Source organism: Eurosta solidaginis, chromosome 4 (assembly GCF_040869045.1).
Source record: "Eurosta solidaginis isolate ZX-2024a chromosome 4, ASM4086904v1, whole genome shotgun sequence".
NCBI lineage: Eukaryota > Metazoa > Arthropoda > Insecta > Diptera > Tephritidae > Eurosta > Eurosta solidaginis.
The window spans coordinates 123,731,625-123,758,591 of NC_090322.1; the positions used below are offsets into that span (position 1 = coordinate 123,731,625).

The 26,967-nt window shown below is 35.7% G+C and overlaps 1 protein-coding gene and 1 long non-coding RNA gene across 3 annotated transcripts in view; one reads left to right on the forward strand and one right to left on the reverse strand.

Annotated features, from left to right (window-relative positions):
* slgA (proline dehydrogenase slgA) overlaps positions 1 to 3,799 on the forward strand; it is a 110,094-nt gene extending 106,295 nt beyond the window's left edge. For both annotated transcript variants that reach the window (XM_067782739.1, XM_067782740.1), the window contains exon 12: positions 969 to 3,799. In XM_067782739.1, coding sequence (XP_067638840.1) covers positions 969 to 1,174 — 206 coding nt within the window. In that variant the 3' untranslated portion in view covers positions 1,175 to 3,799. The remainder of the gene's footprint in view (positions 1 to 968) is intronic.
* Positions 3,800 to 7,032: 3,233 nt separating this feature from the next.
* Positions 7,033 to 11,386, reverse strand: LOC137250259 (uncharacterized). Its single transcript, XR_010952883.1, has 2 exons — positions 11,180 to 11,386; positions 7,033 to 11,093 (listed from the first exon to the last, which is right to left on the reverse strand). It is a non-coding gene; the product is annotated as an uncharacterized lncRNA (long non-coding RNA).
* Positions 11,387 to 26,967: the final 15,581 nt, after the last annotated feature.

Here is a 26,967-nt window from a genome sequence, read left to right on the forward strand (position 1 = left end):
GTTGAGATTAAAATGACCAAAAACAAAATCCACCAATGCAAAACCTACAAATTCTAAACGATATAAATGCCTGCCATTTGATTCACAGTGGTTCCATGCAGTACACCTTCCTGCATGAACAAGTTTTAAAATTTTGAAATCATCTCCTGGAGGCAAAAACTCTTTAGAACACGTTAGTTTCTTTTGCAACAAAAACTGCACATCCCGATCAACTCATAGAAAAAAAGGAGGCATATAATAAGTCTTTCCTGAGTTTATGTCTTTAAGGATTATGTTTTTCTTAGTCATGTGAATTTTTTGTTTAGGGATCGTATTGTTGGTTTTGAGGATCTACCGTTTTAATTCGATACATCGAGTTGATATCGAAAATGTTTTCAAAACTTCAATCCTTGTTGTTATTGTAGCGATAAAGACATTCCCCGAAGGTTTTTGGGGAGTTTTTTCGATGTTGATGATCCTTTAAGTGTAATGTTCCGGTAACAAGCACCATTAAGGTATAAGTTCGACAATTCCGGGAAGGATTTAATATTACCACATTGGACCTTACGGCTGCATAAGACCACGGATATAAAGTTCAATCGTTCTCATCTCATTTTACCTTTTCTTCCAATTTGCGTCGTGCTCCTTTTAATTTTTCCTACCAATTGCCGGAACGATACCTACTTGTTTTATGCCGATTTCGAACGGTATCTGCAAGGCAGATGAGTTTTCACTGACTAACTTTTCATGGCAGAAATACACTCGAAGTGCTTAGCAAACACTGTCAAGGGTTGACTCTGCTTAGACAAATTATTTTCCAATTTGAAAAAAACTTGTTTCTAAAATTTTGATGTTGCTTTGCTCGAGACGTGAACCCATGATCTTCGGTGTGGTAGGCGGAGAACGCTACCATCACCCCACGGCGTTCATCACATTTTAGCAAGGACAATTATAAATTTTTCATAATCGCATTTATATTTATTTTTCAGGGCAAGCTGGCTACTCTGCATACAAATACATCCCTTACGGTCCAGTTAATGAAGTCTTGCCGTATTTGTCGCGACGAGCACAGGAGAACAAAGGTGTCTTACAGAAAATCAAAAAAGAAAAACGTTTACTACTTTCTGAAATCCGTCGTAGATTTATGACTGGTAAAATACTTTATAAGCCGAAAGGCAATTATGTGCCCATATAAAGAATGAGTCCTTAAACAAAAAGTTCATTACACAAATGATAAATTAAATTCATATGCATAAGAGTTCATTAACATAGTACATACTCATATAAAAGAAAGCATTGTAATAATTGTTAAGTGAATTCTATTGCAAAATACCTAAAATCTGAAATTCATTAAATTGTCGAACTAAAAAATATTATATATCATGGCAGCAACAATGAAACGAAAAATATTACAAAAATCCGGCAACGTGTTAAATTTTTATTTATACAAATAGATTTTTAATTACAAAAAATAAATTATGAAACATAAATGATATTAATGAAATGTTTACAGATATTATATTAATAATAATAAATGTAAGAAACTGATATATACTACAACCAGTTTTAAGGCTTACCTAAAACTTTAAACTGTTATTTTCGAGATCAACAATACATATACAACTTTGAAAATTCTTAACCAAAAATGATTTGCGATTTCATACACGCATACATATGTTTACATATATACCTTAAAGCACCGTCACATAGCAGTTTTTCATACGAGTATAGATGCGTTTTATTCAATCTTATGCATTATAAGTAGATTGCACGGATTTTTATGGAGAACGGTCCACTGAGCGACACTGGCGCCATCTGATATGAAAAAGTAGCCAACAAGCAAAGCATAAGAAGAAGAATTTCACATTTGCTTTGGCTAAGGGCGCTGGCACACTTTGCAAGTGAAATTATTGTGCTTCGCGAAATTTTGTATGTGAATGGGCAAAGCGAAATAAATTTAAATTGCCAGGTCTGAAGTTCCTTCATATAACCTTGTGTTAAACGCATCTATATGAAAAATTTAGTTTGGATTAGTGTTTGGATTCTCGATTCCACCCCCTACAAAAATACAAATGGAGCAAAAACTAATATATACAAAGTATTATGCTAATCTATAAAGATTTAGAGGTTGCGCAAGGAATTAGAGGTCCTGGAAAATTATGAATGACTACAATCGTAGAAATCGGTCCATTAATAACAGAGCTGTAGGCTAAAATATATAGTATAAATGCAAACAGTTTTCTTCATTTATTATATTAAAGAAAATTATCAACACCCGTCAAAAAAATTATTTAAATTAAAGTCAAATTGATTGAGCTACAAACCTATGTATTTGGAAAATTTCTAAAAATTTATTATAAAAAGTTGAAAGTTTGTTTTTATAACTTTTTTATTATTTGGCCAATTTTTCTGATTTTAAATGCATTTGAAACCAAAATCTCTAGAGGTTATTGATAACAAAGGAGAGACAATTAGGCCCAAAATAAATTAAATGTAACAATTCGCCCTTTTTACGATTTCCAACTTCTGGCGCAACCTCTAAATTTTTTTGATTGGCCTAAAAACTTGCACATAAAAATTTCAAGGTTATTTCAATGTTTATGGGGGAGAGTTTAGTGTACTGGTAATGGATTCAGTTTATTCCTCTAATTTAATTTAACTTTGCAATTATATTACTTTGAGTTTTATAATTTTCAATATGTACACAAATATTTATTTTTCGATTTTGAATTCTTGATTATCAAAAATTTTCTTTCTATAAAATTTGGTTCTTGAGAAAAGAATAAATAAATATCGAAATATACATATATGTATATATATATTCTAATATCAAATTATTCATTATTACTACAGTGAGATTGAGAACCGGAACACTTCGAAAAATAAGGGCCATCCTAATGTACATGTGTACAAATGTGTGGCAGCGCTGAACGGAAGTCATTCTTGGCGGAATTAAGTTTTCTTTGCGTAAAAATCTTTAGCTTTAGCTAAAAATGTATGAATGTATGTATGCTAACACGGTTCTATACTTGCAGCAGTTTGTGCTCTCAGCATCAGTTGTTCACACTTATACATACACACATATGTACATATATATCTTGCAAAAAGTTGCACAACCAACCGTCACAGAATGATCCCTGGTAATATACCTAAGCAATATTTAAATATTTTATTTTAATTAGCTTTAGAGTGCAAATTTTCTTTATTTATCAATTGGAAACGCTTTATGCCAAACTGAATCTAATGTTTACTTATTATTTTAAAAGTTATGCAAAAGCATTAAAAAAACGCATATAACAGAATTATTTCAGATAATATTGTTTGTTGTAATCTCGTCACTACTTTTACATTTTGTATTTAAGCTGATTTACTTGAATATACATACATATGTAACTACATAATTAATTTGTGTATTTATATAAGACTTGTTTTTTGCTTTGTCCTTGGCCTATTTTACAATTAAGAACATATGGTAACGTATAAAAAATATGTATACCTCTTAGCGCTTTAAGTGACTATTCGTATTAGTTTTATTATTTTTTCATTTTGAAATTGCGATAAATCTAAGAATCTCTCCGCCGAATGTAATTATTTTATTGTATTTATTTGAAATTTAAAATTCTTCTATACAAACATACATACATACTTACGATTATCTAGTTAGTTGGAATGTATTTTATTTAATGTAAATGCTAATGTTTACATTTCGATTTAATATTTTCTGCGAAAAAGATTATAATAATGCAAATGCATACATTTATGTTATCCTATGAGAATATGTATGTACATCAAATCAATTAAAGAGGAATGTCGCTGAAAACCATTATGTTTTTTAATTTATTATTTACATACATTCATAATTATGTTTATTATAGGACTATTTGAATAGCATTATTTATTCATTCGTAGTTAAAGACTACATATTATCATATAATACCGTCCGGCAAATTTCATTGTTCCTATAGACCTAAATATTTCAAAAGAGAAGTACTGGCTGAACTTTTCCTTCCATACTCCCTTAGCTTATATAAAATGTTATTAAAAATGCAAATGTTACTCATACGCCCGTATTCATAGTTGTCTCAAATCGCAAATATTTCTAATAAGCCTGGGTGTTGACGCATTTTTGTGGTGTTATTACCATGACACCAACGTCAAGGCCGGTGTCAACTCAGTGAGCTAGCGCTATACACCAAACCGAACTTCTGACGCTGCGGTGGCGTTACATGCGCCATTGAGTCGAAAGATGTTTGTATGTCAGGCACGAACATGAGGTGATGACGGCAGTGATGGTAATCCAGCATGCGAGCATGAGAAAGCAATAATCACCTGAGGTCTACGTTATTGGTTGTAATAAAACTATTGCACAGCACTTTTCTATCTTGTTGCCAGACGCTCCTTATATTGCATTGCTGGTAGATAAGCTTTTGAAACAGATAAGTTCATAACAGGCAGAGTTATGGCCGAGCCACAATAATATAAATGAACTTCAGACTTGGCAATTGAAGCTTATTTCGCTTTACCCATTCACATACAAAATTTTGCGAAGCACTGTTATAAACATTCTCACTATACAAGAAAAATACTTGCTAACATATTTTGTTTCCTATTCATTTGTTAAATTGCAGGTTTAAACTGTGAAAAATGTTAGGAAAGTGCCAACGAGTGGGAAAAATAATTTCACTTACAAAGTGTGAAAGCACCCTGAGCCAATGCAAATACCAAATTCTTCTTCTTATGGTTTGCTTGCAACAAAAGTTGGAAGTTCGCTACTTTTCCACGTCACATCCCACCCAGCATTTTTTGAAATTATTAATCATATTAAAGTCTTTTTCGAGTCTCCAGCATGATCAAAATAAGCATATATGCGCTCATTTTCTGATCAGAAAAGACGTCCTCGTCGGGAGAAAATGGTACCCTACGCGCGACTACACTGGGTGAGCCTCTTTTAACCTATATTTCTGATCAGTATTTAGTCTTTTTCGAGTCATATTTACCATCATTTATGAGTCTTGTGGGAATAATTTTTAAGTGTGTTTTAAAGCTTTTGCGATTCTTTCTCGAGACATTTAAGAGTCTATTTGGAATCTTATTTTAATCATTTTTTGTGATCGCTTTACATTTTGTTGTTGCTTTTTCAATAAATCATATTTCACTCATAAGAGGGAGTCGATTTCGAGTCTTCTTTTGATCGCAGAATTGATTAAACAGTTTTTAGTAGTCAAAAGGAGTCGAAAATGTCTCATTGTGGTGATTTATACTTTAATCAATCTTCCGTATGCTATGTGGGATGGTGCCAGTGTCGCTCAATCTGCCGTTCTCCATACAAATACCTGCAATCTACTCATAATGTGACGGGGCTTTTGTTATGAGTAACAGATTCAATGGCTGTTAACATAACATCTGTTAAGAGATGTCGCTCCTAAAGCCTTTAGCAGTCTTGGGGGAAGTGAGTTGAAGAGTTGCTAGCTCAAGCTCATAAAGAGTTTGTACTAGTCTGATGTTACTGGCGCCATATTGCGCCACGGTGTCACGAAATAGTTTGCCAGTAATTCCACCCTCGGTGTCAGCTCAAGAACTCAACACCGCACAGAGTTACACAGTCTTAATGTCTGAAAACATCACTTATTTACTTAGTGTCATAACTCCAAAAACTTAACTTTTCAGGAGACCGATTTAAAGATTTCAACCACCATTTATTGGGTATATGAAGGTGGCTTCATTTTTATTCCAAGCGCTCAACTTCGATAATTATGTTAAACATTTTTTCCATTGTTACGTCGAAACTCGTTATTTTTGAGTTATGACACCACTGAACTAAATGAACGATATGTACACGATTAAAAGTTTCAGCCTAAATCTGAAACTTCTGTGTCCTACATTTATGAATAAATCAAAAGTTTAAAGTTCAAACTTTACCGCTTTTCGTGAAAATTAGTGCGCGGAATTTGGTTTCCATTTCAAATAATTGGAACTATTCGAATAATTCGAAATTTCGAATAATCGCACACTTCTAGTATAAATAAGTTTGAAAAATTACTTAAACCAATGAATGGTTTCAAATGTAGGCTTAAATTTTTAACCCAGTTGTTATCTGTGGCGTAAATACTATGGACACATTCACTCTATTTGAGGTCCCTGCGGACCGGCCAGCTCAACCTACCTATGCCGCAAGGTGCGTAGAGGGACGTGAAAAGAGCTTTCAATACTTGCAGAATACATTTTTTACATCCAAAACTATTCTACAAATGTGTTCGGCATTTCAGGAGTGGGAAAAATTCACCTCTTCTGACAGCTATTCGAATAGGCGGTTTATGCAATATAAAAACTTGCTCAAAAAAACAAGCGAATGTAATTTAAAGACTAACTAGAGCTGCAAAACAATCAAACTATCGATAATTGTCGGTAGTATCGTATAAGAGAGTATTGTAAACTCAACTCCGAATAAAATTTGTTTGGTATATACATTAGGGTAGTTCTTATGATTCGAATAAACTAATTTCTTTAGTCTTACCACTTCGTATGCTTAAACTTGGGTCAACAATATCACATATATATTTTGGGTCCGGTTGGAGACGGTGTAAGGATGTCTCCCATTAACATAGAGAAAAATTAAAAATAATATTTTTCATATCTAAAACTCAAAATTGATAATTTTACAGAGGATAATGCCATACACTAATTTTATTCCGGAACTTTAGTAATGAAGTTTGAAAGCGTAAGACTGCGTTTTTAAATTAACACCTTCCTTTACATAAGTGCTGCCAAATTCGGTACGGATCAGCCAATCCAATAAAAAGATAGCAGAAAAATAAATTTCGGCAAATGCCAGAAGTTGAATGTAAACTTAAAGACTTTTTCGTGTAAAACCAGGCATGCTTAACGAACGAAACGATATCATTTCGTTACGATAATCAACGTTAATAAACGAAACGAAGTCATTTCGTTAACGTTAATTTGACGTTCTTAACGTTAATAAACGAAACGAAATGACTTCGTTTCGTTTATTAACGTTGATTATCGTAACGAAATGATATCGTTTCGTTCGTTAAGCATGCCTGTGTAAAACACACCATCGAAACTATCGACAGCACAAAAAATAATCGATGCTCTTGCAAAAATAAAGTTATCAATACTATCGATAGTGCCATCGATAGTTGTACAGTTCGAGAACTAACCGCTGCTACAACCTTCTAATACTACTGTAAGAGACATTTTTTGTTACCCTCGAATGCTCGTTTCGTCCACCTTGATTGCTGTTTGTGGCGTGTTTGTAAGCGACTAGTTACTTGAAGAAATCTTATAGTTTTTTCACTGGTTTAAAAGAAAACTTGCTATGGAGAAGACAGATCGAGCGACACCAGCGCCATTTGACATGAAAATGTAGCCAACTTCAAGTCTGAAGTTCCTTTATATTTACAAACGCAACATCATTCGTGATGGTGCCGACGTTCCTGTCATGCATAAGATTGTGATGAACGCATGAATATGAAAAAGGTCATTCTGACGCGGCCATAATTGGCCTGTAAATGTGGCATTTGATGCAGCGAGTATGGTGAGTTGATAGGCCAATATATTTAACATAGTATGTTCGTAAGTTATGCATTCAACAAACTCCCAGTCGAATAGCTATAATCTTTCCCAACCGAGTTGTAATACAACAAAACTCCCCGTATTACTTAACCAAACCTAAGTTTTTCTTAACCTAACCTAAATTTTTCCAAAGAATATAGTCTCTAATGTTCTCAACTTCTGCAGAGCCAGTGAATGGCATTTGCTAAGGGAGGGTTGAACCTAACTCGGAAAGACTGTACAATCCCTCTAATAAATGGTCTGTAGAGGTGACATATGGTTGAACTTACTAGGAAGCCTGCTTTTTCCAAGTTCTAGTTTTGGGTATCGGACTCTTGGAAAACGGCTTTATGCGCGAGCTAATAAGTCTTCTTGTTCTTTGAATACTCTGTTTATTTAAATTGGTCGCTGTTGAGATCTTAGTGTGCAATGTTTCCTTCGGAAGCAGTAGCTGTCAGAAATTTGTAGGGAAAGCAGCACACCACAAATTGGATTTGATTTTTGAATTTTTCAGAGCGCCCTAAGTGAAATTAAGCGGTGAATATTTGTATCGATCATTAAATGGTATTGCACTAAAAAGGTATTTAAATTACCCTTAAATGATACCGATTACGAGCTAAAAGGATCCACCTAAAATTTCTCGTGTAATTTACTTCATACATATACATATCTACTCTAACAGTTTGACAAAAGAATACAAACCAATTTTGAGATTTTACAACATATTTCTAGGTTTTTCGAGTTAAATTTAGTTCATCTCCATCTAAAACTGTAACTTCTTGCAACAAAACTAATGAAAAAAGTAAGGTTCTCGTCGCTACTAAACAATTTACAAATTTGACTTAGCACCTTTGCACATTTAGGGGTTTCGATACATATTTAAATATGATTTGCGCTTGGATGCAAAATTTAGCGGATTGCATAATTCAGAGTTTAGAAACGCATTTCATTAGCTTTAAAAATTTTCGTTTTAACTTTTTTTACTTATTTTTTGCCTTTCATTAGCTGGTCAAAAAACACCGTCGAACAAAATGTATGCACGTGGACTTTTTAATAAATGACAATAATAAACTGTTGAAGTGGACTAAGAAACGATAAAACACACATTTACAAAAATATATATGTACATTATACAACTCTGTAAAACAATTTCTTTTATGTGTATGTTTACTTAATAAATATCAAATTTTCGAAGCAACCAAATCGGAATTAAATTTTAAATTAAAATACCCACATATGCATGTATTGCAGATGTTGCACCCAAATATTTAATAAACAAATATTATTGTTATCCGACAAAAAAAAACTCATGAATTACAAAATACATACATATATACATACATATACTCGTAAAGCTATGAAGTATGTTATATGTATATAATTATACATAAAGTTAATATATTTTTTTGGGTTTAGTTCTAGTCAGCTTCAATTAGTGAAACGAATAAAACGCTGTAGGATGAATGCTAAACAGAACTGCTCGAATATTTGAGACTGGAGCCCAGAGCTTAGAGCGCTCAAATAAGCCTGGTGTCCAGATAAGGGAATTTAATTACTGTTAGCAAATTAAGTGTTAAATGAAGAACTGTTCGTATGTATATGTATTTATTTATTTAAATTCCATTATACAAACAAATTTCCCTATTCAGTGTTGAATAAAAAATTAAATAAAGTGCAATTTGATTTGTGTTTTCATTGCCCTTTTTTTTTGTTTTTTTAGTTTTAATTTTCAGGACTTATGTATGTGCATTGTTGTAATTGTATTTGCAACGCTTTGAAAAAATAATGGAATGACTTCTTGCTAGCCGCCCCGTAGAGCTTCGCCTCGCCGGTTCAATTTACCGGAGTACCAATCCCACTGTAGCCGGTCAGGCTATCAGGGTTTTTTTCTCGATGATGATGATATTAATTGGCGCCTAACACCATAAGCGATTTTTGCCAGTCACGCCAACTATCCCTTTTTCGCGATTGCCGACGCCAATTGGGAGCTTCAAGGGTGGTGGGGGTCTTCTCCTCAACTGCTTCCAAGCCGCGGATGAAATACTTTCTTGGCCGAAGCGTCTTCTTTCATTTGCATAACATAACCTAGCCAGCCAAGCTATTGGGCTTATATTTGCTGTACCATCTTCTATCTGCGTAAAGCTCACTCAGATAATCATTATACATACAGCTCCCAATATCATCACCGCCACAGATGTTAAAGACGTCAGCGAATTTGATAAACCATCTAAAGCGGTGGGCCCGACGTGATTGCCATTTCGATGCTTAAAAGTATTGGCTTTGAGGGAACTAGCGCTCTTTTTCAACCTATCTTTCTTTCTTAATCCCTAAAAAATTGAAACTGGCGAGGACGGTATCACTACTAATGCCTGGGAAACCAGCTAACGCCAGTAACCAAGACACTTGAATCTGTTCTGCTCCCTTATTTCACCGCAAACCTGAAACTTGCCAATTATCAGCATGGGTTTGGAAAATTATATAGCACCCCCACCGCGCTAAACTCCATCAATACAAAAATAACTTGTGGACTGAACAAAGAACGCCAACATAGAACAGAACTTGTCGCGATAGATAGGGGGGTGGGTGAAATGAAATGATGAAGAAACAGTTTCAGTTGCATACTCAGAAACCTGGGAATGCTAACAGACGTCTGATTCTGGAGGGCCCTGCCCCCAGGAACTTGAGACACCCTCCTTAAGTACTATGAAGAAATCCGGCATGAAAGAATTCTGCCGTTCGAACAAAAGAAGCATAAAAAAGCTCTCAGAGAACTACAAAACCCCGTTCTCAGTGACAAACACCCAAAACTCGCAGTAGTGGAAAGCAAACTACCTTGGTAGAAGCGCAACATTCTGGTACAACTTCAATCTGGATACTGTAGTAGGTTAAACTCTTACTTATCGAAAATGAACTCCGACATATGCATGACACCAACCATCTTTTCAATTTCAATGTGGAACCATCGCCTCTAACACCCATATCTCTTCAACCCTGTCGAAACTGCAAGATTTCTCGAACTCCCGTCCGAGGATGTTGATGACAATTTGTAAGTGATCCACCTATAGGTTGGAGCGAAGCACTTCTATATCAATTTGTAGAGCCAGAACTTTTTACGAGAGAGGTCTTTACTTTTCAAATGCTGACTCAGCCCAAAGGAGAACTTGTTAGCGACTTATTTTCGTTTGATTTCTAAACTGATATTGTTTTCGCTGTTAATTCTGGCACCCAATATCATCAGCATACGCCAGCAATTGTACGCTCTTATAATTTCTTCCCGACCATGTTTCAGTGCAACTTCATAAACGGTCCCGCTTCCCAGGAGTATATGAGGGCATATCCGTAAATACTACGAACAGATCCGCCAGGCAAGAATTTGGCCGTTTGAACTAAAAGAGCATAACAAGGCTCTGACCCTCATCCACACACGGTCTGTAAAGATTTATGCCCAGAGAACTCAGTTTTCAGTGTCCAGTAGCCGAAAATCTCAGCAGGGGAAAGCCAACTTCGCAGGGAGACGCGTGTCACTGTGGCACAACTTCGATCTGAATATTGTAATATACTTGGGTTAAACTCTTACGTATTCACAATAAATCCTGACATACGCAATATATATTCTGCATGTACATACCAACATGCCATACAAGTGGCTCGAAAAACGTAAGCGAAAAAGTTCAGGGCCTAAATCGCTATTGCGAAACCAACAGTCCTTTCCCATCAGAGACCTTGTCTTTTCATTATGTTAATCAACGGAGAAATATGGCCTTCTTTTATGACAAAACGTAAGAATAGTAGGGGTCGAACGAAAATGATCAAGAATACCTTTGCTAAGAGACGTTTCGTTCGTATGAGCTATCGTTCGCAATACAGAATGAACGTTGTAGTGATGAACTTTTAGAAAAAGTATCGATGCTACTACTCATATTCAGTTAAAGGTATCGAGTATACTCGATCCAAATGAGTACTTCGAAATTTTTACCAAAAGTGAAGAAACTTTTCTAAAACGAATTCGTAAGAAAGTTTAAGTTTGAACAAAACCGAGCATTATATACCCAGTTGTGTTCTCTTACATATATTTTAAGGATACTTTTAAAGAGAAACGTCATGAAGATTAAACGATTTAAAAGTTACTAGTTATATATATTCAAATATGTGTATTTCTGCCATGAAAACTTCTCGTTAAAAATTCATCTACCTTGAAGCTGCCGTACGGAGTCGACATAAAATATGGTGACGAATATTAGTGACACTAAGTGATACTCACATCACTAGTCTGATGCTACCCTGCAAAAATCGTTGGATCATGTGGTCCACTGGAGTACTTACCATTATACTCCACTGTAATGCAGCAATGGACCAACTCATGTTTCTAGACGAACATATTGTAAGCCGATCATTGCCCGTTTTAAACGATTGTAATCACTACACGATGTTTATTGGACTGTGGGTACTCCATGGATTACTCTGATGTAATGCGGAGCTGGAGTATATGGTCTAGTCCTAGGACATCGCAATGTTAATTGGACCATATTTTTTGTATGAATTGTGGTTAATTTTGGAGCACTCGGTTGGTCCATTGCGAGTACTCCATACATGCATGCATGGAGTACTCGCAATTTTTGCAGGGTAAGTAAATGAAGCCACAACAACAATAAAGCAGGCAGTCACTTGTATCTACATAAACGTATCCATCATTATGTCTACACAAATGTACATACGTACACGCAGCGGAGAGAGACGCGCAAACACATGCATATATCTAATCTGAGATGCTTCCAAAGGTAGGCAATTATCTGTGGAAGTATCACTCACATATACACGCGCATATGAGAAGCTATAACGTGCATCTGCAGTTATGTTATAGCTGGTAATTTTATAGCTGGTAGAAAATTCTAGAAATAGAAACGCCTAGAAATATGTCAACGAGGAAACCAAAAAGTATAAAAGCAGCAGCTGAGGCGCAACGAATCAGTTTGATTTACGCACGCTATCTGTTGAGCAGTAGAAGTGTTATTGTGAAGTACTTTAATAAAGGCCATTTTGCATTATTGAATAGTGGAGTTATTTATTCAACAGTTTAGTGATTCGAACGTTAGTAGAAGGTTGCAAATAAGCGGAATTGCACTAAATTCGTTACAATATGTAGGACTCGTCCCGCCAATTCGCGAGGCAATTGAAAAATAGCACGACGCAAATTGGAAAAGGAGCTTGGCCTAAATCTCCTCTGCGGTAAATCGGGTCGAGTATTTTTTTATGTCATTAAACGTTTTGTGACGAGATTTACTGAATAAAAAGGAATCAGAACGAATTTCCTTTAAACTTTCGTACTTTGCACTACCATATCTCTACTGGAAGTGTTATTACGTTTCATGTTTATATTGCAAATTTTGTTAAGATTAAAACTTTGACCACATTTTTTATTACTTAGGCGTGGTCCTTATCCAAATTTGCTCAGATCTATATATAAGGATCATATTTTTGCCAAATCGCAAATTGATATCAACGGCTTGCAAAACTTTTAGATTTTCTTCTGCTTAATGTGGGCGGTGTCATGCCTATTTCACAAAATTGTAAAAAATGTATACTGGTTGGCCTCAACTTAAGCAACAGTACCTGAAGTACGTCAAAGAGTTTAATTGCCTAGACCCTAGACACATTTTTTTATAATCAATATTTTCATAATTTTGAAAGTAAAGTTAAATCGAACCCAAAGTCGTTTTGGAGCTTCATTCATCTTCAGCAACTCCTGTATTGGTGTCGTACCAAGGTAAGAAGTCCATACCGCCTTATGACTTTTATAGTGGCAGAGATTGTTGATGAAATCATAATAAAGTGGACCAAGGTATCAAGATGGACATGCAAATGCGATATAAGAACACCACCAAATCTGGGCAAAGGTTGATGGAGGAGAAGGTGGTACAAACAAATTGTGGATTATCGAGGCAGCAAGAAATCAACACCGAATGTACTTGTAGGAAAAACTCTGGCTATGACAAAACAAGATGGACATATCCCGGTAATAGTACTCAATGAGTTCAAGTCACCACTCAAACTGACCAGATGAACTATATTGGGAAGATGTCAAGAGGCTGAAGTAGTAATCAATTGTGAACAGCTCCAGTAAAACGTTTTAAATAGCAAGATTGATCTTTCAGATGACATTATGGCATGGACGGAGGGACTAGAGGAAGACTACGAGAGTAAGGCAAAACACTGCTTCTAAAGTACGCAAACATATTTTACCAGGATGGTTCCAAACCAGCCTGCACCAACGTTGTGAAACATCAAATTGCCACTGGAGATACGAGGCCGATCCGTCAAGCTCCTCGTAGTGTTTCACTGGCGAAACGGGAAGTTGTGAGTCAAATCATACAAGAAATTAGCGACAGTGGCGTCATCTAACCATCAGTTAGTCCATGGAGCTCACCGATGGTACTTATGAAGAAGAAGGATGGAAAATGAGGTTGAACGACGTTACGAAAAAGGATAGCTACCCGTTGCCAAGAATTGATGACACTCTGTACTCGCTATCTGGTATGAAATGGTTTTCCACGTTGGACTGGAAAAGTAGCTACTGGCAAGTGGAGGTGAAGGAGGAAGACAAAGAGAAAAGAGCCTTCAGCTTCGGAGATGGTATTTGGCAATTTATAGTAATGCCTTTTGGACTTTGTAATGCACCAGCTACTTTTGAAAGACTCATGGATCAGGTACTGAAAAGACTGCATTGGAAAACATGCTTAGCGTACCTGGACGACATCATGGTATTGGGCAAGAACTTTGATGAACATCTTAATAACTTGGAGGAAGTTTTCCAGAGAATTGCTGGCGCTGGTATGAAACTAAGTCCCAAAAAGTGTGCGCTGTTTAAAAAGGAAGTAATTTGTTGGGACACAAAGTAACGACAGAGGGCATCTGCACTGCGAATGAAAAGATAGAAGCTGTAAAGGATTAACCGTGACCACAGAATTGCGAAGTTTCCTTGGGCTGTGCACCTATTACCGCCGATTTGTACCAAATTTTGCCAGCGTAGCCCATAGCCTCCACGAGCTAACAAGAAAAAATAAAGATTTTGAATGGAAGAAGGAGCAGGAAGTGGCTTTCAAAACATTGAAAGAGCGTTTGTGCACTGCCACAATGTTGGCATATCCGATTCCAGGAGCAACGTGTATTCTAGATACAGATGCGAGTGGATATGCTATAGGAGGCGTTTTACCCCAACTGGTCGATGGACAGGAGAAGGTAGTTGCATATTACAGCCGATCAATTGGAAAGCCAGAGAGGAACTATTGCACTACACGAAGAGAGTTTTTGGCATTTGTAGAGTATATTAAACATTCACAAGTACCTGTAAGGGCAGCGCTTCCGCGTCAGAACAGATCACCAGCGTTGAAAGCGCTCCTGCAGTTCCGTAATCCAGAAGCTCAATTGGCACGGTGGATTGAGTGACTAGAAAGCTATGACTTTCCCATTGAGCATCGAAAGGTAGTACTCAAGGGAATGCAAAGTCACGAAGAGCATGTAATTTGGAATGCAAGCACTGTTCGAAAGCTGAGGCTAAGGATGAATGGGACATGGAATAACTAAGGAAGTGTCAGCTAGAAGATACAGATCTGTCACATGTTATGTAAGGGCTCGAACGAAACGAAAGACCAAGTAAAGAGAAGATGTCCGCAGAGAGTGTTATTGCGAAATCATATTGGGCCCAGTGGAACAGTTTACAATTGATATCTGCTTGCCTGCATCTAATACGGGAGAGTGAGGATGGTCAATGTAAGAGGAAACTGATAGTTGTTCCAAGGAAAAGGATTTCTGATGTTCTCGGTGAGCTACATAACGGTACAAGTGGAGGTCATCTTGGAATTACGAAGACGCTCGAGAAAATTAAGCAGAGATTCTATTGGGTTGATTGCCGTCAGTCAGTCACTGAGTGAATTGCCAACTGCGAGGTATACAGCAGAGCGAAAGGGCCCAAACCCGAAGCCATGACCAGATCAAGCAATATAACTCAGGCGCACCATTTGAATGGATCGCTATTGATGTCGCAGGTCCATTTCCTGCTGGCAACCGCGGAAACAAATATTTACTGGTGGTTATGGATTGTTTCAGCAAGTGGCCAGAAGTATACCCAATCCCAAATCAAGAAGCGGAAACAGTAGCAGAAGTGTTACATTCTGACCAAGGCAGGAATTTTGAATCAGCTGTGTTCCAAGAAATGTGTAAGAAATTCGGCATTCGAAAAACACGAACAACTGCATTGCATCCTCAGTCCGACGGAATGGTAGGACGATTCAATAGAACCTCGCACTTAAGAAAATTAGTAGACAAGTTCCATAAAGAGTGGGATACATGCATATCATTACTTTTGATGGCTTACCGATCGGCCAAACTCCCGCAAAGGTAATTTTTGGCAATGACTGCCAGCTAATTTGAAGTTTGGGATAAATGCCGATTCGGAGAGAAATGCCAAGAAATCCATTGGTGTCTTGGAGGAGGAAATGAGGGAAATACACGATCTTGTAAGAAAACGAACCCAGATTATGACTGACAAGATGAAAGCCAGATACGATAAAGCAATTAATTTTGAAGGTTTCCGGGAAGGAGATTTGGTGCTGTTATACAACTCACAACGAGAGAGAGGTTTGTCCCCGAAGTTTCAGTGTACCTGGGAAGGCCCACACAAAGTTGTAAAACGGATCAACGATGTAGTTTACCGCATACAAACCATTGGCAAACTACGAAACAAAATCAAAGTGGTTCATTTGGAAAGGCTGGCAGCGATTAGATCGCAAAATTTGTTTGATCGGAACGATCAGGCTTAGGTGGCAAATATTAGCATCACTATGCAGTTAATAAATAATCGCAACAACAAAACACAGGAAGCGGCAACACTTATGTACAAGGCAACGAAGAGATAACTCACACATACATGTAGTCATCAGCAGAAGAGTAACTAACACATGAACACGCATATGGCTGTAAGAAAAGCATAAACTACAAATATACATGTATATAGCTGGTAACCAAGTATGAGATATAATTGTTCTCGAACTGTTCGCGAAATGACTAGACCTTAGGAGAAATGGGTGATCGAAAAAAACGAGAGCATAAAAGCAGCGCAATCTGAGGATTTACACAGCTCTTAACATTTTTGGAGTGTTTTAGCAGTCAAATGCTAAAGCAAAGAATTAAAAAAGTTTTAATATTATGTATTTCCGACCAGTTCTTATTGAATCTGAAGGTATATTATTAGGCTTTTCCGGTCTAAGTTTTTGTTTTTAAGTGCGAAATAAAATTAAATGATTCCACTTTTCTAACCCAACGTTTCGCTAATAACTTTTTAGCATCATCAGGGGTATGTGTTTATTTGTTAAATCTGTTACAAACAACAAAATACAAAAATGTTAAATTACATACAATTCTACTGAGTTTGATAAATCCGTATGAAAAATCAACTAAAAACAGATAATAATACATGAAAAACCAACTTACAATATTGCACCTTGCCGAGGGGTTTTCCTCTTTTGAAATTATTTAAAACTATTGTCTTTGAACATACAACACTTTTGAAAAACATAAAAACATTGAACATTTATGGACAGTAAATCAATACCAACTTAACGCTATGGTAATCTCGTCAATACTAAAAACTATTTTCCTAAACACGTAATGTAAGCAGATGCTATATTGTCTGTATCTTCTTTCTTGTTAATCGTCTTTTCTCTTCTTTCCATGATTCTCAGGCTTTCTAAAGTGTATCTTGTTGTTTCTTTCCGTTCCCTGTCAATAATCTTCGCATTAGTAAAGTCAGCTGAGTGTCCACTTGATATTATGTGTTGTGATAACGCTGTACTGTTCTTTTGTTTTCTTATATCCGCTTCATGTTCGCCCAGTCTAACACCTAAGGGACGCTTTGTTGTGCCAATATATATTTTGCCGCATTCTTCGTTTGGTTTTCCTTTACAAGTAATTTCGTAAATAACGTTGTTTTGTTGATGGAGATCTACAGGACACTTTGTTCTTGTAAATATCGTTGACAAAGTGCGGTTTGACTTATAGGCAAGTGTTGTGTTAGTTGTTTTTATTATGCTGTGATCAATATTTTCGGTAAGCTTGGGTATGTATGTGACGCTGTAAAACTTTTTCGCTGCTTTTGTTTCTAAATTTGTTCTTATGTTAGGTTGGTTGCTGGATTTCATGATTTCTTGGTTTATTAGCTCTCGTATTAAATTATTAGGATAATTGTTGCTGCGTAAAATATTATAAATTTTTTTGTATATTGGCATTATGAAAAGTTTTGTGGCTTAAGGTCAAAATTTTATGTATGAAATTTTTTGCTGTATTAATCTTATATTTGGTCGGCTGCGAGGAAAGGTAGTTTATTAGGCGTCCTGAAGAGGTAGGTTTTGAATACCAGTCAAGAAAAAGGTTGTGTTTCTCCCTATGGATGCAGACATCAAGAAAAGGTATTTTGGAGTTGGCTTCTATTTCCATTGTAAATTGCAGTTTTTTGTGATATTTATTCAGAATATCTAGAATAATGTTCGCGTCGTTACGTTTAATTATCGCCAAGAGATCGTCTACATATTTACATATAAATTTTATGTCTATATCAAATCGTTTCTTAAGTTCCAAAATAGCATTGTCAAGTAAGTCATCCATAACAATGTCAGCTATTGTAGGTGAAATTGGATTGCCCATAGGCATTCCAAACGTTTGCGTATAAAGCTTATTATCAAACATAAAATAATTATTATATTTAAGGCAGAAATCTAGTATCTCCTGGAATTTCGGCTTTGGAATATTGGTTTTTTCTTTTATTTGGTTCCATTTTCCTAGAATTATTTTCGAGGCTAACATTGTTGGTATGTTTGTGAACAATGAAACGACATCAAAGGACACTAGAACTTCATCATCACATAACCTTATATTGGCTAATCTATCTTTTAGGTTGAACGAATTCTTAACATTGTATTTTTCCGATATTAAAGCTTGTAGAATATCTCCAACGTAATTTGACAATTTGTAGCAGGGGACCATAACTGAAGAAACAATAGGACGTAAAGGCATTTCAGGCTTATGTATTTTTGGCAATCCATATATTCTAGGTGCCAAAGCCGCAGAGCAAGTGAGTTGTTGTTTCTCTCTATAATTGATATGTTTGTTTTTGTAAAGCTCGTCCACTATTCTGTTGTTTTTCTTTTGTAAGGTATTTGTAGGGTCAGTTCTTGTTGCTTTATAAAAGCTTTTGTCTTCGATTAGCTTACTTATTTTCTCTATATACTCAGTTTTATACATTGCTACTGTTTTCTTTCCCTTGTCAGCCTCTGTTAAAACAATTTCGTTCTTGTATTTGCCGACGAACGCTTTCGCCTTATAAAATGCCGCTAATATAAATTTTTGGGCTTCATTATGCTTAATGTTAAGCTTAAATTGAAGAATTCTATTGCTCACTTTGTTACGCGCAATTTCCTTATCCGTTTCGTTTTCTAATGATTGTATAATTTGTTCAATTTCAGCTATGATGTGTATAGGTGAAAAATTTGATTTTGTTGTTGGTACTGTGAATTTTTTACCAAGTGACAATATCCATTTAACTTCGTTAGGGAAATCAATCGTTGTTTTATTTACGAACCAGTTATCGTTTGTTGTTATGTTAAGCTTCTTCATTTTTTCGTTCTTAAGTTTATTTATTTTCGACGTAAGTATAATTCTCTTTCTTTCTGCGATCCTGTGACTGAGGAAACTTTGCTTATTGACAAATGTGTTAAATTCTACCTCATTTAAAGTATATTTTAATTGCTGTTGAGCCTGATTTAATAGATCTTTTGTAAGCTTGATGTTAATGTTGGTTTGCGTAATTTCTAAATTTAATATTTTCATTAGAAAACTTTGTTTTGACTTATCAATCTGTTGTCTTATCTTTTCAGAAGTGGTGTTAATTTCAACGTGTCTGATTGAATTTGTTAGGTGATAAGGGATAAGTCCGTATCGTTTGCATTCTAAGAGAAATTTTAGATCTTCTTTATGCTTAGATAGTTTCTGTATTTGTTTGCTGTAGTGTTTGAGGGATATGCATGCTAAATTTCCATGATTATAGCTTATATGCTTGTAAAAATGCTTCATTTAGGTTGGCTTTGTAAATGTTGTTCGTAGCAGAAAAAATAAACAGATTATTCGGCAGGCTTCCGAGTTTAAATATTATGTATTTCCGACCAGTTCTTATTGAATCTGAAGGTATATTATTAGGCTTTTCCGGTCTAAGTTTTTGTTTTTAAGTGCGAAATAAAATTAAATGATTCCACTTTTCTAACCCAACGTTTCGCTAATAACTTTTTAGCATCATCAGGGATATGTGTTTATTTGTTAAATCTGTTACAAACAACAAAATACAAAAATGTTAAATTAATAGTTTTCATCTTTCTTTCTAAATAATGGCCACTCTGAACAAACAGCGTCAATTTCGCCCGGCATTGTGTTTTAAGTAGGACGAAATGTCTGGGCGTAATTTGAAATGTCATCGCCGACGCGGCGTATATCATATCGTCGTCGCCCGACGTTGCGTCTCAAGCAATACGTGCTCTAATCACAAATCACCTACCCAGATTGCGCATTCACGAGTTCAAAATTGCTTCGTTCTGCGCAACTGCGTCATAGTTGACTCTTGAGCAAATAAAAAAAAGAGCTAAAGTAAAAGAGTTAATTCATACGTCATAAAAAACAGCTGATCTAATGTTAATTGCGCAATCTGGGTAGGTGATTTGTGGTGCGCTCTAACTGCTATCAACTCGATCAATGTATCGATTTTTTTTATCTCCGCTCTGCTATAAAAATATGTTACTTACTGTCTTAAGATAATGTTGTTCTATACTATCTATGTGATTATGTATAGATTCTACTGTATGATATTTTTTGCAAATCATAGGCTTAATAAAGAAATATGAAATATCAATTTGTTAATGCATAGTCTCTTTTTTCCATCTATGAAAGTGGGTGTGGATATAATCTGATTTCGACCGTTTTCAATACCAATATATCGTCGACGATGCTGTAAAAGCTGCTAACTTCAAAATATGCCTGCTTACCAAATTTCATCAAGATATCTCAAAAACTGACGGACTAGTTTGCGTTCAACAAACGGACAGACGGACAGACGGACGGACATGGTTAAATCAAGTCAGCTCGTCCCCTGATCATTTTGGTATACTTATTGGTGCGTCTAACGGAAACATATGCATAAAAAATGATTTGGAGCCTTGAAAATGAAAAAAGTCGATTTGGACCAAAACAAGTCCCAAAAAACCAAAAAAAATTTTTTTTTTTAACTGTTAATGCCAACGTTTTTATCGCATAATTTTAAGTGGGATAGGAACTATGAGACAAATTCGTTTTCATCGGCAACACTTTTGCACGTTTCTGAAGAAACCCTTAAAAAAAATGGCGAAAAAATAAATAAATAAATCCTCAAAATCCATAAAATATATATATATATATATTTGTTTTTTTTTTTTTCAAAAAAACTGTTATCGTCAAAGTTTTTAGCGGACAATTTTGCTCGAAAATTATTTTTTTGGGTATGCTTAGTGGAACTTTTTTTCCTGATCCCAAAACCTATCGAAAAATCGATGGCGCAATATGGGTTAACTTTCGTCCATGCAAATCAACCCAGCTTAATGTATATACATTCTCCTCTGAAAGCTAGGCTTCTTTCACCCAAAAATAAAATAGCGTCCAAAATTCTATATAAAATTTCTTTCCACTTTTCAGTTTCAGTGATTAGTTGTTCATTGATAAGTGTATCAATTGTAGCCTCCTTTTGAATTACATTTTGTAAAGATCGCCATTGAATATAACATTTAATGTGATCTTGAGTATTTTCGCGTGATGGCAGTTTATCGTAGAGCTTCTTCCCACCTGCAATTTCGAATATCCGCCAGGACAAAAAATTTTAGGTCGATTTAAAGTATTGGTGCTTAATAGACGACATGGTAGGCAATAAAAAGCATTGCTATTGGCATTCCACACCAACCAGTCATGCTTCACTTTCTCTCCATTTGGCCAGATTCTGTTTAACAATGAGGTAGGAAATGCTCGTCATAACGATCACGTGGAAAAATAACAGGACACCTTTGATGACCTCGACGAATTATTTCGTTGACTTCTTCAGATCGCAAAAACTAATTATTAACCGTACCGATGTCGAAGTCGTTTAAATAATCTGGACTTTGATACAGAGTTGGTGGTATTGTTGGAAGACTTTTTGAAGATGAACCTTCATCAGTGTCACCACGAAACTTCACGATTTCGGACTCATGTAAACATACATTTTTGTTTGATGTTTTTATTGTCTCCTCACTGTTCGAAGGCCCAGGTAAAAAATCATTATAATTAGTCGAATCGGATGCGGAACCTGAATGGTTTTAAGTTAGCTGCCCAATGAAATATTTATTCTTAAATTTTAAGGAAAAGGACTTTTCTAATTATTTTTCACACTTCACTATAATATTAAAACGAAATGCAGATATTCGTTGCTTTTGAAAATCGGCTTAAAAATTGCACATGGAACAACTAAAGACTGCTGAATTAAAAAAAAATGTCTGAGTACCTCTAAATCGCGGGCCCCCTCAGAAAATCCGGGCCTGGAAGAATCTCCCCCATTCCCCCCCCCCCCCCCCCTCACCGGGCCTGATGTTATGTAATTATGTTATGCAAATTATTATAAGTTTTATTATTGCCACGAGTGGAACAAAAAATATATGCTATCCATTAATGGAGTTTATATATTTTTAGATACGAGCCGGACCCGTGCGCATCTTGCGCAACAAATATAAAAGTCTCATATCAAATATCAACAGAAATCAGCTGTTCTATCAATCAAACATCTATATATTACATGCGCTTGCCCTGCCATCTGGTGAATGTTAGCAACTGCCGGTAATGCAGTGTTAGTTCTAATCAAATATTCACAATAGTGCCATTGTACAAATAAGTTTTTTGTGTGCTCACAATCGTTTATTTTTACAAATTATTTTAATAAAATATAACTAAACAAAAGCACTACGACTAATAATGCGCAAAGCTCGCTAATAGCATGAATCCCCATCTTTAGAATCAAACCTTTATTTATAGATTTGGATTCCAAATAAGAGCAAAAAGGGACCTGTACATAAAAACAGCAATTAGAAAAAATATATAAGATACCTTATACGTAATACTCCTATATTGCTACAAAAGGCTAGGTACTTTGCCAATTGCAACAAAAGGCTAGGTACATTCCCAAACATCAGAGTGCCGATATATTGCTGTTTAAACGTTTTTGTTTTTGTATTCAATAATCGAATGTACCTAAATTTAAATTTTTTCTTTACCATCACATACATTTTATAGGCTGCCTTGTTTTGATTTCGAAATCAAAACACATTGCGAGCATTTTCTATTAGCAATATAGGAATACTACATATATGGCTATAATTTAAAATTTAAATTACATGAATTTTCCTCACAAAGGCTTTGGCTCAAATTCAAATCGTCAAAACTGAATTGTTGGATATATTTAAAACGAGTTTCAATATGAAATAAAAAAAAACGACTTGTAATATTTTTAATATCAACTTTCGACTATTTTTGTCACGGTTGGGACAGAGCCAATACAGTTCAATGCATTTTGTAAAAATAATAAAGGGCCTGTTTAATTTTGACTTAAACCAGCTTAGTTAATTAAAAACGAGTTGCGGTAGTTATTTTTCTTATCAATAACTCGATTGGTAAATTACAAATTCTTTGACACAAAACAATATATTTCGACCTAACTATAATAATTAAATCAGCTTTTTATTTTAAGGGACAGAAAAGGTATTAAAATGCATTTGAACATTAAATTTAATATCCTTAGGTTGATTCTTCAATCATTTTACAATATTTTATAAGAAAACTTATCTTTGCACCAGGTTCACTTTCTCATGGAGTCTGAAATTTTTCAGACAAACACTTTTATCTTATTTTATTTAAGTTTACATTATTTGATTTTATTTTATCTCTTAAATTTGATTTTATTTTAACTACCTTCTTTCTTTCTATATTTGCACTTTATTTCTTTAAACCCAACAATTTACAAAGGCGTCACAACCAACAAATCCCCAAAAAGAAACTTATTTCAACTTCAACCCGAATATCTAACCATGCGCTTTGTTTTTGTAAATACTTTTCATAATAAAAAATCACGCATTTGTTCATGTTTTCTCCGGCTCTTCATTTCCAACAAAGCAGCAGTGTATACATCTGTTCGACTACTTGCATGCAAAAATTGTGTATATACTCAGAAGTTTTACGTTATATGTAGGTGCCATGTTTGCCTTAAGTTGCTGCGTAATGCAACTCATATAAACTCTACCACGTACCTTGCTCCCATACTACGCTACAGTGTTCTGAGAACACTTACGCTCTCATTCTTTATTATTCCCTACAGTACATATAGCAATATATTAATCCCTTATTAAGGGAGTTAAGGATTGTGTGCAAATGATCTGGCATCATTGCACTGCAAACTTCCTTAGCCTTTTTTTACAGTACGTTCACAAAATACACAGCTATGCATTTGCTACGTCGCAAAAACGCAACATCAAAAACCCAACATCAAAAACGCAACATCAAAAACCGCAGTTTATTTTTTAAATATTGAATAGCAAATCATCAACTGTCAAAACAAAACAAAAGTGCAAAGAAACGTTTTAACCATGAACCAATGACTAAAGATCCCGTAATGCCACAACCGTGTATTTGTAATTTAATTTAGGAAAATAGTTACTGTCAAATGACGTAACGCTTTTGAAGTTTTTACGTTTCTTCAATTATTATTTTTCATTGAATTGTCATTGACGATTTTCCTTAACGAGCAAAAATTTTAATTTCGTAAAAGTTGGTTTTTTCCTTGCGATTGTTTATTATTTTCAATCAAATTCAAATCCAGGGGACCTTTAAACGTTTGTGGTGATGCATAATATTCGGTCCAGTTCAGGAACCTAACATCAAAACCAAGAAGAAATAATTAAGGGATGCCGCGGGGCGTGTTCCATCCCCACTATTATGTAATTTTTACATATCGAAGCTGCCTTTCCCGCCCGAAGAACTTACCATTGTTTTCTACGCCAATGATTACACGATACTTGCAACAGGTCCTGCCCTTTCATCTATGCACTTTGCTGTAAAATTAACAACTATCTTCCTAGTCTTTGGTGTTTTTTCGCCTTATGAAATTTGGCATTATCACCGGTCAATTCTTCAGCGACCATATTCACCACGTGGACCAAAAACGCGTCGGAAATGTTGTAGCCGATAAATGCCAGGCGAACCCCGTTCTCAGGGTACAATATCCGAAGCTCACAGTTGAAAAAGCCAAATCGTCAGGGAATCACTCTGGCACAACTTCCAGCTGAATACCATATAGATAACACTCTTATCTATCCAGAATCAACCCCTATATACATAATGTATGTCCTGTATGTACGACAGTTCCAATGTGGAACCAACGCCTTTAACTTTCTTTGGTACAAAAGATTCTGTTAGATGATCTAGCAATTTCTGAGTTCTCGCACCCATTGGATGGGCAAAGCACTGCTACAATAACAACCAAACGGAAATACACGACATTTATGGCGTTCTATCTTGATATCAGACATCGGGATATCCCCGCATCTGCCCCCTTTTGTCACGATATGAAAAATATATTTTGAAGCTGTTTGAATTATGGAGCTCACAGTGGGTGAATAACAAAGGACACTGTGTAGAATTGCGTAAATCATTGTGTGTTATTTGCTGGAATGACATAAGGAGACAATCCTCCGCAGGTATGAGCGCAGTCTTCTAACAGGCCTGCAAGCTCCTCCGTTGATTTTCATTTAAGTCAGGCGGCTGACCAGTTCCCTTGAAAACAATGCTTCTTTATCATTCCCCCAAGCGCTGGCAGCAAGTAACTTAAGGATTTTATTGCGCCTCAGAAATGTGGAGGAAAGAACACTAACCACTGACAATTTTTCGGAGGGGTTTCTAAAATCCACCGGCTGTGATGGTAGCGTGCTCCGCCTACCACACCGTATGCCCTGGGTTCGCACCCCGGACAAAGCAACATCAAACATTTTAGAAATAAGGTTTTTAAATTAGAAGAAAATTTTTCTAAGCGGGGTCGCCCCTCGGCAGTGTTTGGCAAGCGCTCCGGTTGTATTTCTGCCATGAAAAGCTCTCAGTGAAAACTCATCTGCCTTGCAGATGCCGTTCGGAGTCGCCATAAAACATGTAGGTCCCGTCCGGCCAATTTGTAGGGAAAATCAAGAGGAGCACGATGCAAATTGGAAGAGAAGCTCGGCCTTAGATCTCTTGGGAGATTATCGCGCCTTACATTTATTTATTTTTTTTCCTAAAATCCTTGGATAATGTTTAAAATGATGTTTTGTGTTGTTTTTATTTAAGTTTTCTCATAAATCAATAATTTGAATTTAGTTTTTCCTATAGAAATTTCAAAAATAATCAATAAAAGTTCAATTCAAAAAATTTTCTTTGTTTTTGTCTTTACCTCTTATACATTTTATTTCATTTGAAACATGTTTCAAAGGCGTGACGTCACATCAGAAGTTTTACTTTTTGTTGTTGTCTTTAATGCGAGATCTGATAGATAGATGAAGTTCAATTCAAAAAATTTTCTTTGTTTTTGTCTTTCCCTCTTATACATTTTACTTCATTTGAAACATGTTTCAAAGGCGTGACGTCACATCAGAAGTTTTACTTTTTGTTGTTGTCTTTAATGCGAGATCTGATACTTGGTTCATGCGTTTTAACTTTGCTATAGCCAGTTTCCTTGAACTTTCGGTGAAGGATATATATGAAAACTTGTGAGAGATCGTAGCTATTGGATGCGATAAAACACAAAGTACACGATATAGGGATCACTGGATATCTTTGTGGTGATTATGGCAGTTTACTTTCCTTAAGGGAGACACTACAAAAATAAGAATTATTAAAAGACAAATATTGTAAATCGACTGCGGAGTGGGATAAGAACCCACCTCAGCTGTCATTTCAAAAATGCCCTATTTCAGAAAACTTTTGAACAACGCCCTATTTCAGAATTCGGTTGACGAACGCCCTCCTCAAGAACTTTTTTTGAAAACGCCCTATCTGAGCATAAGCTCAGTACATTTTAACGTTAGATTGGGCGATTTTAAAACAAATTCTGCGATTAGAAATTTTTCAAAAGTTTTCTGAATTAGAGCGTTTTAAAACGGCAGACGAGATTGCGTCATATTCCACTGTTGTTGTTGTTGTAGCAATGCTCGCCCCACCTAATAGCCGCGACCGATCACAAATTGTCATCAATATCCTCTAACGGGAGTCCAAGGAAACCTGCCGTTTCAACAGGGGTGGACCATAAGG